The 12,544-nt window shown below is 47.9% G+C and overlaps 1 protein-coding gene across 1 annotated transcript in view; it reads right to left on the bottom strand.

Moving 5' to 3' along the window:
* Nucleotides 1-4,087: 4,087 nt before the first annotated feature.
* Nucleotides 4,088-12,544, bottom strand: part of KCNJ4 (potassium inwardly rectifying channel subfamily J member 4) — a 30,202-nt gene continuing 21,745 nt past the window's right edge. Inside the window, exons 2-3 of the mRNA XM_083462355.1 lie at nucleotides 7,807-8,000; nucleotides 4,088-6,259 (exon numbers count right to left, since the gene is read on the bottom strand). Coding sequence (XP_083318481.1) covers nucleotides 4,918-6,259; nucleotides 7,807-7,844 — 1,380 coding nt within the window. The 5' untranslated portion in view covers nucleotides 7,845-8,000 and the 3' untranslated portion in view covers nucleotides 4,088-4,917. The remainder of the gene's footprint in view (nucleotides 6,260-7,806; nucleotides 8,001-12,544) is intronic.

A 12,544-nucleotide genomic window follows, 5' to 3' on the forward strand; every position in this document is an offset into this window, starting at 1 on the left:
GTTTCTTTTCTTTAAAAGCGGATTTGTTGTGAAAGGGCGACAGAATGCTCTAATTCACTTCAATTGCTCAGACCTAAATTTCCACACTATGCGCTTGAATCTCTCCAGCAAAAACAGTGGCAGTACGGAGACACCCCAAGCCAGGTTTGTGAAGTCTGCAAACACCACATCCTTCCACCACAGAACTCTTATGCTACGTTGCTGCCGCTTACCGATAGGAGGAGCATGGCAGTGAGAGCTTGTTGCAGTGCGCATGCAGCAGCAGGCGCAGCAGATTCATTCCGCCGCAGTGCCCACACCACACTGAGTTCTCACTGCCTTGCCTCTCTCCCTCTTGTTAAGCAGCAACTATGCAGTCAGAGGAGAGGAAAGCAAAGCAGTCCCACCCGCACAACCCCACCAGCCATTCCTGGGTATTTATATGTTTTCCCATTAATCACCCCACACTTTCCAATGCATTTTCCAGCCACCTTCCTAATCACAAACAAATAGTTTTTTTGTAAGGTGGGTTTGTTGCACTAGGGCCAGAGAGTCCTTTAATCCACTTTAATTGCACTGAACCTCTCAAGGTCGCTGGCCCCTGTTGTGCCGGATTGGTTCCTTTTGTTCTAACTGGTTGTGTAACCAAAGGAAAAGGTACATTTTCTACTTGGTAGAGAGGCAGTGTGGTGTAGTGGTTAGAGACCAGGGACCTGGAGACCAGGGTTCAAATCCCCACTGAGCCACGAAGCTTACTAGCTGACCATGGGCCAGTCATGTCCTCTGAGCCTATCCTACCTCACAGAGTTGTTGTGGAGAATAAACGAGGAGGGGGAGAACCATGTGTGTCACCTTGAGCTCCTTGGAGGAAAGGCAGGATGCAAATGTAACAATAAATGAAGAAATTAAGTGTGCGTTTGGAAAGGGGCAGCACCAAAATGCATCGGCGTGTGAGAGATACCAGCCTCATGACTACCCAAATTCAGCTGCACTCAGGTGGAGATCTCTTCCTTCATTGCCCCCCACCCCACACCTTTCACAGCTGGTTCCAGTGAAACAATGTAAGGCCCGCGAAATAAAATTAAAAAATTGTCCAGTAGCACCTTAGAGACCAAGTAAGTTTGTTCTGGGTATAAGCTTTCATGTGCATGCACCCTTCTTCCGATCTGACCCTGTAAGGCCCTATACGCCTCCCAGCAAGATTTGAAGCATCCTAGAAAGGCTTGAAATGTACAAGTTAGCCCTACCGGGATGGGAGAGATCATAGAATTGCAGGGCAGTGGCAGTGTTTGGGTGCTGATGCCAAAGGGACCATGACAGAGAGGATGCAGATCTTACTGGAGATCATGGATTCCCTAGGATGTTTCTCAGAGCTTTGAAGAGGCTGAGATGGAGTGACCTGCATCACATAGGCCTCCTGCACCCTGCAGCATTCAGGACAGCCATTGCACTGCTCTCCTCCTGCATTTGAATAGCCTGTATATTTCTGCACATCCAGAATTATTCTCCCATCCCAAGGCCTGCACATCTGCATGCTTGAAGCATTGTCCTCCTTTTCCCTTTGTTTGCATGTGGGATCTTCCTCCATCTGTTTGTGGCATGGGAAGATGGTTAGCATTGGCCTTTGGCACACGATGAACCTCGGCAAATCTCATGACCGTGCAGCCAAAACACATTACCTCTATATGGTATAGTTGGTGCGCACTGTTATGCAGCATGCATGTGCAAATCCATCAGGCCTCCTACCCTGATGCCCACCTTCCTGAGTCAGGGTGTTGGCGTATATGTGTCTGATGGGGAGTTGGGGGGGATAGCAGTAATGTGTCCTGGATTCCCGTGTCCTCGTGTACAGAGCCCTTCCTTCTCAGTCCATTAGTTAACTTTCCAGTACAATGCCCCAGAGACGAGTGCCAGCCTCTGAAAGCTATATTAAAAGCCAAGTCAATACTGGCCCTCTCTCATGCCCTAAGAGAAAAGACTTCATTAATTATCACAGGGGAAGGAAAAGGTTGTGAGGGACGGTGAGGGTGGGGTCTGGCACGCAAATGGATCAGCATCAGCATGTGAGGCTGTGTGTGAGACAAGCAACGGGAAATTCAGAGTAGTAGCACCATTTAATCCCTGTGTGGCTTCTACGGCCAATTAGCTGCAATCAATTGTGAGAGAATCATTGCTGACGTGTTTATGTGGTATGGGGGGGCCATCTAGGTCAGATGGTGGCCCTGCAGATGGTGTTGGGCTCCACCTCCTGTAGGCCGCAGCCCATGGCCAGGGATGAAGGGAGTCAGAGGATTAGGATTGTCTCGATATCCCTTTACTATCCCTGTTCTGTCTTGGCCATGTGTGCTCGTGTGTGAAATACTGTATTTTTCGCTCTATAACACGCACCCGACCATAACACGCACGTAGTTTTTAGAGGAGGAAAATCCGTTGGCATGCCACCCGTAGGCATTCCCTCCATAACACGCACAGACATTTTCCCTTACTTTTTAGGAGGAAAAAAGTGAGTGTTATGGTGCAAAAAATACGGTATATTGTTGGTGTTCCTTTCCAAGCTGCCCCATGGTTTTCTGTGTTTTGAGGGTTTGGAGATCAGAGGCGTCTGTGTGCCTCTTATCTAGCTATTCTTTGTCCCAGTGAGCCGTTTGGTGGGTCACTGGGTGAAACACGAAAATTAAATTTTTATTTTTGAAACTCTCTTTAGCAAGAAATCAGAGTAAACATCCCAATCCGGAGAAAACCTGATTGATGTTTTCTCTGATTTGGTAGTAAAGACGAGGTTTCCTTGGCCGTTGGGCAAAGACAAGTCTAGATGAGCCTTTAGTCTTCCTTGCATCTTCCTTGGTGATGCTCAAATCACTCCCATCCCCTTTTCCTTTCCCTAGCTGGCAACAGGATGCCAGGGAGTAGAAAAGCAAGATCAGCCCATTTAATACGCGTACTTTACAGTGGTACCTTGGGTTACATACGCTTCAGGTTACACACTCCGCTAATCCAGAAATAGTGCTTCAGGTTAAGAGCTTTGCTTCAGGATGAGAACAGAAATTGTGCTCCAGCAGTGTGGCGGCAGCAGGAGGCCCCATTAGCTAAACTGGTGCTTCAGGTTAAGAACAGTTTCAGGTTAAGAACGGACTTCCAGAACGAATTAAGTACTTAACCCAAGGTACCACTGTATAACTCATGAGCAGGAGTTTTGTCATTATTAGTAAAAACGGAAGTATTTAACCAGTGCCGAACAAATTAAGAATGACTTTGTTATCTCTGTGGGCCCGTACTGAAGTCTTTCATCTGCGGGGTTCTCACAAATTCCGATAAGAACATAATAACCTTTATCTGCCAGTGAGCTAACGGAAAAGATACATTTGGTTAATGAGGCGAGGAAGGCCAGGTAATTAAGCAGCTGAATCTTACCAACCTTCTGCTGAGTCCATGCAGGGTGTTCAAGTTACTCAAAGCTCTTCATCAAATGTTGCTTCTTTCTCCTCATAGATGTGAAGCCCACAGTTTACCTTGGAAATATCCAATGCATCACATTAACTGTCTTCAATTCTCATTTTCATTGCTTATGCTTGTCATATATCTGGCCTTTTCATAACCTGTTATTTTCTTTTTATCCACTCCTGGCCTATGGTGTACGTATGCGTATATAACATACTCCTACCCCTCTTTTACCCTAATTTAAACCCATATGTCAGCATGTCTAGGTTGTAAGCTTTGTGGGGCTTGGCATATTGGTTTGCTTGTGCTGGCTAAGGCTGATGGGAATTGGAGTCCAAAAATATCTGGGAAAATCATGTTGGCTACCCCTGCTGTACAGGCATGTCTATACACTATTAACCATTGTTGGATTTATATCAGTTTAACCATTATCGCTCCCCACCGCCACCAAAAAAGAGAGGAAATTATAGTTTAAGGAGGATGCAATGAATTCTGTTTAAACTACCTTATAAAACCATTCCTCATAATTCCTTAGGGATGAGTGGATCTATTAAACCAGTTTAAGTCTGTGGAGTTGATTTGCACATGGGATTGGTCACCATGCAAATGCTAATCATTGCATAATGCACTGAACCTGAGTTCTCCCTTCTCTTTGTCGTCAGGCTTAACCTGAAACATTATATTTTATTAAAAAATAAATAGTTACAAAGTCAGTTTTTTTCAGGTGAGAACACGGAATGAGTCGGATGGTGAAGGTGGGTTGAGCATATAGATCCCATTGCTTAGAAGAGACCAGTTACTGGTCATTAGATGCTGGTCCAGTTGGGAATCTTTCCTCTTGCAAATTTCTCTCACTTGCCTCCATTGGAAGGGACCAAAATCTCAAAAGGATCAGAGACAAGTTCATTAACTTACTTAGGAAATCATGGATACCAAGAACCAGGATGAGAAGAGCTGAATCGTTAATGCATGAGAGCAGAGGAAGCTAAAGCTATTCTCTCCTGAGGCAACATTTTAAGTATGCAACAAATAATATACATGCAGATTATATCCCCCCACATCGTATCTTCCCCTGTCCCACGAAACACCAGATTCTCCAGTTTATCCCAGCATGGTTGACATTGCAGCTTTTTTTTGTCCCACAGCAATCACGTCAAACACTTCAGTGATCACTGGTCCCAAAGCTGGCAGCTTAACAAACTATCTCCCATATTATCCTACGCCATAGTAGCTGTTGTTGTCTTTTCATAGTTTTGAGCCACACGGAAAAGCTGAACTGTGGAAATGAAGTGGGGAAATGATCTGTTCTGAATTCAGAATGTCTAAAAACATTGTTTTTCCTAATCCTCATAGCAAGATGCCTGAGCGTCTTTACATCGTCAGGTTTTTAAGAGTCAGTAGAAGAAGCAGTACTGAGGGGCTTTTCCAAGCAAGCACTGGTACTAAAGGGAGAAGGAAATGGTGGAGAATAAGGATGGGATGGAAAGTTCAGTGTGGAGATTAGATGGCAGATTCCCTGCGGTATGAGAGGGTATCCAGAGGGATGGAGACCTGCAACCGATCAAGGTCCATGTGGCTCCCAAACTCCATCATAGGTATGACTCCTGCATCTTCTGTGGCGCTTCCTCCTAAATCTACTCCTACAGCCATGTCATCCTCCTCCTCGTCTTCATCCTGGCTGACAAGAGCCAGCTCATTCTCATAGCAGAAGGCACTGGGGGGCGGTGGAGGCGAAGGCAAGATGGTGATCTTGCTCTCCTGCAGTTCCCGAGCGGAGCAGCAAGGGGTTCCAGCCACCTCGTAGGTCTTGTGGAAGCGTGAATAGTCCACCTTGTAATGTTTCTTCTCCTCAAAGACAACAGGCTCAAAGCGGTGTCCCCAAAGGATCTCGCTGGCCAGGTAGGAGCTGCGAGCCTGGGTGGTCATGGCTGTAGCTTCCACCATGCCCTCAAGGATGACGACAATCTCAAAGTCCTCCCTCTCCAACTGTTCCTTGCCCATCCCATAGAGTGGGCTTTCCTCATCGATCTCGTGAACGATAATAATGGGAGACACTAAGAAGATGCGGTCAAGGCCTATGTCATAGCCCACGTTCAGGTCTCGCTGGTCCACCGGAAGGTACTCACCTTCTGCCGTCATGTAGGGCTTGATAAGCTGGGCCCGAACGTGAGCTTCCACAATATGGCTCCTCCTCAAGTTTCCCACCCGCCACATGAGGCAGAGCTTGCCGTCCCGTAGAGAGATGACAGCATGATGGCTAAAAAGGAGAGTTTGGGCCCTTTTCTTGGGGCGTGCCATCTTAGCCATGATAGTGCCTATCATGAAAGAGTCAATAACACAGCCCACAATGGATTGTACCACTACCACCATGATGGCTAGGGGGCATTCCTCAGTCACGTATCGGAAGCCATAACCGATCGTTGTCTGTGTTTCTACCGAAAAGAGGAAAGCTCCCAAGAACCCAGTGACGTGCTTGATGCAGAATTTTGTTGCTGCGGGAGAGCCGCTTCCTGCACTGGGGGCATCTAAGTCACCATGAAAGAAAGCAATGATCCAGAAGAGAAGGCCGAAAAACAGCCAGGAGACCAAGAAGGCCGCCGAGAAGATCATGAACATGTATCGCCAGCGAGTGTCCACACATGTTGTGAAAATGTCAGCCATGTAGCGCTGGGATTTGTTGCTCAGGTTGGCAAAATAGACATTGCACTGGCCGTTCTTCTTGACAAAACGGTTGCGGCGTTTCCGTCGCGGGGCGTGGCCTTTTCCATTCCGACTGTGCCCATTAATGCTGCCAAGGGAAGAAACTTTATGTCCATCCTCTTCAGTGGAGACAATACTGTACCTTTTGAGGGGAGAAAGATCACAGTTAAAAGAGGGAGAAAGGAAACTTTGAGGAAACAGGTGTGGGGTATATGGCCCTCTAGAAGTTGTTGGTTTATAATACCCATCACTCCTGACTATAGGCCCATGATGGCTGGGACTGATGGGAGATGAAGTCCACAAGTTCCTCAGCCCTGCCTTAAATCTCTCCACTAACACTCATGCAGAGAGGTCCATTGCCTCATTTGACTCACTGCAGGATCATTGATTTACAGGACTTCTGGTGTATGTGTCTGTGGGCACACTGCACCAGATGTCCTGAGTGACCAAGATGAGAGTGTGTTTGTGTGTGTGTGTGTGTGTGAGAGAGAGAGAGAGATTCAGAAGGGTGAATCATTCTGACTTCAAAATACCTGCAATTAAAATGATGCTCTGTTCTTTGCAGTTCTAAAATATTATATTTTTGTATATGTACATATTGGGAACGAGAGGGGGAAAGCAATTAAAACCATTTGCAAAGTAGAGGGTGTAATGACTTAACCCCATATGAGATTCAGGGTTCCAGGCATCACAGAGAACATTCAATACAGGGATTCAGAAGGTCCCCTGGATCTTATTGAGCAGATCAGAACTCAAGTCACTGCACAAAGCAGTGCTATGAAGAATATGTATCACAACAGTGCAGCCTTCAGTTAGTACGACCCAAAGCACAGAGATTTATCTGAGTGGCACTCGCATGCATACATCTTCCAACATGGATGTTCACTATACAGACAACTAGAGTGACCTCCTAGACTGGACAGGGCAGACAAGGGGCTATGTGAATATGGTTTCATAACCATATAACTCTGGATTGCATAAGGCCGGAAGCTTCTATTTTCTGTTCCGTTCTCGTTTGTTGATCTAATTGTGCATCTGTGACAATGTTTATACACTTCCACAGTTTAGACAATTCTGTTGCTACAGCAACAAGCGTGTCTCCCAGCATCCTGGATCTAAAACCAAAGGTGTAATTTAGAGATCAAGAGACAAAGGGTTGGCAGATACCCTGAAAGAAACTCCCTCTCTCCAAGATATGCAACCTGCCTTTGTCTCCTTATCCCTCAAAATATGTCACCCTCTCTATTTCCATTTTGCCGTAACGGGAGGAGAGTTACTCCTGCTGCTGCTGGTTGGCAAGCCTAGTTCAGAATGATCATCTGCAAGTGATTACTGCTAATCCATATTAACTCGTGAGATCGCCCTACCCTTATCCTAACTGCAGCAAGAGCTCTAAACCCCCATGACAAGACTTTCTTTCAGATACTTCTTGCCGTGCTTCCTGAACCGATGTCACCATTGCTGCTGGGAACAATATTAAGAGGCATCTTGGATGGTGGATCAAAGTCTAAAATGCAAGATGCTCTTGTATACAAATCAGGTTGTAGCAATGGCCATGCCTTGTGTTGTTTGTGCCTTGGGTGTATCAAAGGGAGAGATTTTTATACGCAGCTGTTGGGTTATATGTGTGGCCAACAGGAAGTTCAGGTGGACATAGAACAATAAAGACTGGACAGAACAGCCCCTCACCTGTTTACCCGGATGCTGCCCATGACTCGCTTTATCATGAGGTACTCCTCGTTGTAGAGGTGAGAGGTTTCTGGTGTTGTGTGAGCGAGTGGGTGTCACACACAAGTGTACACACAACACAAGGCGGTGGAACCTCAGGGCTGGTGGGTAGCAGCAGTGGCAGCCATATTTGGCAGTCGCTGTGGGGTGAATACCTGTTTTAGAGACAAAAGTGTGGAAGAAATATCACAACACCTAAAAAGATTAGTCATAGCCTAGACCAGAGTAGGTAACACTGGGCCATTCTGTCCATACCCTAGTCAAAGAAAGCATGGGCTTTTTCATTGTCTGTATTCTATCCCATCTTCCTGCATTACAGAATTCAAGCAGGTGTATATGGTGTTCTCAGGCTGCCTCCTATCAAGGCACAGGTCAGGAGTAGACTGCTTAGCTTCAGCAAGGTTGCTGCATCTTCAGACTGTACCTTAGAACTAAATGGATTTTCACAAGTGAGGCTTAAAACCACAGCTGGCTCTGGAGGGCGGGAAGGTTGAGCATTTCCCAGGGTCCCCAAACTAGCAATGGACTCACTGTCCTAACAGTGCTATCCTTACTACTTTTCAGAGAGTATTCAAGAAGATCAGAGGCAGCCTAATCACTGCCTTGCCGTGGCAAAGGGGCTTGAATAACTCAGAGAAGCTATTAGCTATGCCGAGCAGGGCACCCAGGATGGACAGGTCATAGTGGAGAGTTTTGACCAAACGTGATCCACCTGGAACAGGAACCGGCAAGCCACTCCAGTATCCCTGCCAAGAAAACTCCATGGACAAAGACAACAGGCATATAAAAGTTATGACGCTGGAAGATGAGCCCCTCAGGTCGGAAGGCATCCAACATGCTACTGAGGAGGAAATCAGCCCTGAGTGCTCACTGGAAGGACAGATCCTGAAGCTGAGGCTCCAATACTTTGGCCACCTCATGAGAAGAGAAGACTTCCTGGAAAAGACCCTGGTGTTGGGAAAGATTGAGGGCACAAGGAGAAGGGGACGACAGAGGACGAGATGGTTGGACAGTGTTCTCAAAGCTACCAGCATGAGTTTGACCAAACTGCAGGAGGCAGTGGAAGACAGGAGTGCCTGGCGTGCTCTGGTCCATGGGGTCACGAAGAGTCGGACATGACTAAACAACTAAACAACAACAAGGGAATCCTCAGTTCTCTTGCCCCACATCTTTCAGGTTAGCCCCACCCCACGATGGGCACTGTGCCCAAGAGCCTCAGAACCCTAGAACCAGAGTTGCTTAAAATTATTTCTCGCTTCAGTTGCTTTGAAATGCAATTATACTATTTCCTAAATGTTTGGTGATGAGGTGCTATCCAAATAACTGAGTCTTGAAGGGACCCTTGCTTCAGTTCCTTTGCAATGCAAATGCAAAGCTTATGCTGGCTGAAAACTTATTCACATTACAAATGCTTCCCTTCCCCTTTCCCTTTCACATGAAACAGAATGCTCAGACTTTTCAAACAGGAAGGGGGAAGGCTCAAAGGTTATTTAATCTCATTGCATGATGTGTTCTATGGCTTCTAAGAATTGGGCTCAGAGTGATGCCAAGGCTTCCACCATAAATTCTGAAAGCGGAGTGCAACTTGTGTGAGAGGGATCTGGAAACATAAGGCTGGAATCCATAAGGCTTTAAATGATACAGTATAGTCATTGAAAACATATTTCTCTGCTTTCCTTTGGACTACAGTAGCGAGGCAGAGAATGGGGTCTTGTCATCTGGGCAGTCCAGGACCTCCAGACACGTTGCCCAGCCTTGTGTCCTAGAAGGTCACTTTGGTGCTGCTTATGCAGCAGTTTCACTTCACCCTTGGAGGCACACTCCACTGTATCTCAAGACAGATGCTAACAATTGCTGAATCAGAGCAAACAGCAACCCATAGAAAACCTGAACGGTATACCCTCCAACATTTCTCCGATGAAAATAGGGACGTCCCATTCCATAATGATAATTTTACTATTTTATGCCCCACACTTCTTACTGAGTTGCCCCAGCCACTCTGGGCAGCTTCTAACATATATAAAAACACAATAAAACATTAAACATTAAAAAAAACCTTCCCTATACAGGATTGCCTTCAGACATTTCAGGGGTAGGATAACTCCATACCATTCAGCATTTATCCAATGAAAATAGGGACATCCTAAGGAAAAGTGGGACATTTCGGGATCAAGGCAAAAACTGGGACAGCTTCTCTAAATCAGGAACATCCCTGAGAATTAGGGACACTTGGAGGGTCTGGAATTGCCGTTTGTTGTGCTTTAAAGCGCAGGTTTTTGCAAGGAGATATCTGGGGGAAAGAGTGCTCAGACCCAGAGCTTTACAACATGGACTTGTGCCTGGAAAGTGTAAAACATAAGTGTGGACAAGCCCTGAGTTCAGATGAGATTCGTTAGTGCCGTAAGGCAGCTTCTTAAAAATGAAAAAGGAGTGTATTTTCTGCAGACTACACACACTAAAGCAGAGAGGGAAGTTATCTTCTTCTCATTTGGCAACTGCCCCTTTCTGGAAGTTGAGGCTGCATCACCAACATTCCTGGAGATGAGCAAGAAATTGCCTCATTTCAGGTTGGGTTTTTTCCCTTTCTGAAGGAACGTTTCCTGAATTTCTAGTCTGGTGCCAAAAAGCAAAACCAATAAAACAGAAGACATTTCCATGAAGGTGCAACCTACCAATATATTCCACCCCATTCCAATTTTTCATGAGTGATAATAACTTTTTTCAAGGGAGACCACTCCAGCTTTCAGCAGACATGTATCTGGCCGGAAGCAATTGCATTGATTTCCTATACAGTTGTGGTTCCCAGCCCTCATGATTCTGGAAATAAACTTTAAAAGGTCAATGCAATGTCTACTAAGAGCTTTCAGAGTAAAGGCTGTCTGGGAGGAGCGTCAGCTAGGAGAATTGACTAGGAGGACGGGAGGGAGAGGGGACACAACTCTGGGAGTTTTTTTTCCAGAACAGGGCGTCATCTGCTGGAGTTTCAGAGTAATTGAGAGGCACAATTACACAGCTCTGACAGCTGAAAGCAGGTGATAAGAAGGCTTTCATGTTTCCCTAGGGCAGTGTTTCCCAACCACTGTTCCGCGGCACACTAGTGTGCCGCGAGATGTTGCCTGGTGTGCCGCGGGGAAAATTAAAAAATTCGAAAGATTTTTTTTAAAAAAGTCAAATTTTTGATTGGGGCACCGTCACTAGATGACCCCTGGGGTTCCCTCCCTCCCTCCCGCTCTGCGCCTCCCTCCTCTTCCTCCTCCTCCGGGGAGGCCCTTCCTGGCTCTCGGCCAAGGCTTGGCGGCTGCCACTCACTCACTCGCTCGCCCACCCGTCCCTCCATCCCTGCACCCGGCCCCTCCCCCTCCGTCCCCGGCGCGGGGGCTGCCGGGATCCGTAGTCCCCTCGCCCTTGGGCTCCGCGCCCGTGCGGGGTGCGCGAACTACGTTTCCCAGCATGGCCTGGCGGGCCGGGCGTTTTGTTTGAAGCACTCTTCTCCCGGCCATGGAATGAGCGCAGCGGCGGCGGCCAGGCGGGCAGGGGCTCTTCCGCGCAGACCCCGCGCAGCCTGCCTGCGCCCCCGCGGAGATCGGGTGGCAGGATGGAGCCCGGGGATCCCCGCGGAGGCGGAGTGGCGGAGGCTGCCCCCCAGGTAGGGCTGCGTCGGGGTTTTTTATTTTTGCAATGCTGCATCCACGCCGGAGGGGACGCATCGGACCGCGGGGAGACCCCTTGGCGGGCGTGCAAGGCAATGCATGCGTGCAGGCGTTGCATGGAGTGCAGTGCAATGCAATGGCAACGCGGCGCCCTGCATGCATGCATGCAACTTCCACCGGCGCTCCGGACTTGGCAGGTGAGGGGGGTCCCCAGTGGGTGGCAGAGAGAGCCGGGAGGGCAAAGGGGAGCCGGGGGGAGCAGCGCTGCTCCCTGAGCCGAGCCCGGGGGGAAACTTCGGCGTCGTTGCGCCGGGTCTTGGAAGCGGAGGCTGGCGGGGGCCCCTCACCTGCAAAACCTGGTCGCCTCTCATATATTTCGTGCATTGCATTCATCGCCCACTTTCTCCTCCAAGGAGCTCCCGGGGGCGCACGTGGTTCTCCCTGTGTTATCCTCGCAACAACAGCCCTGCGAGGTGGGTCAGGCGAGTGGCCCAAGGGAGCACCCAGGGATTGTCCTGGCCAGGTGGGGTGATTTGAACCCTGCTCTCTGCCCGGTCTTCGTCCTCATTTAGCCCCCACATGTGCATGACTGTGCATGACTGAGGTTTTCCCCCCTCGTCTTGGCTATGGTGTGAGTCTGTGCTGTTAATTAATGGGGTTCTGCCTTCGGAGAAGATGAGCCAGCCCTCAAGGAGGTGATTATGTAATTTGCTAGCAATTCATGTCCCTCCCGGCGTGACACTGCGCGCTGACGTCACGGGGCTGTAATGGTGGTGTGCCTCGAGATTTTTTTCATGAAACAAGTGTGCCTTTGCCCAAAAAAGGTTGGGAAACACTGCCCTAGGGTTCTCATAGGACATAAGGGAAGTCAGAGAAGCAGAAAAACAAAGTAGAGGCTGGATATTTACCCCCCTTTTCTTTGATGGGGTTTCTACTTCACATCAAGCATTTTTAAAGGTAGTGTACAATTGTCTGCTTTTCTTCTTAAAAGCTAAAGGTTGCATTTCAGTTGGCTGAAGATTCTTTGTGAAAGTTCCAGGTTGAGTTTA

The sequence above is a fragment of the Podarcis liolepis genome (genome assembly GCF_965112155.1).
Source record: "Podarcis liolepis genome assembly, chromosome: 10".
Classification (NCBI taxonomy): Eukaryota; Metazoa; Chordata; class Lepidosauria; order Squamata; family Lacertidae; genus Podarcis; species Podarcis liolepis.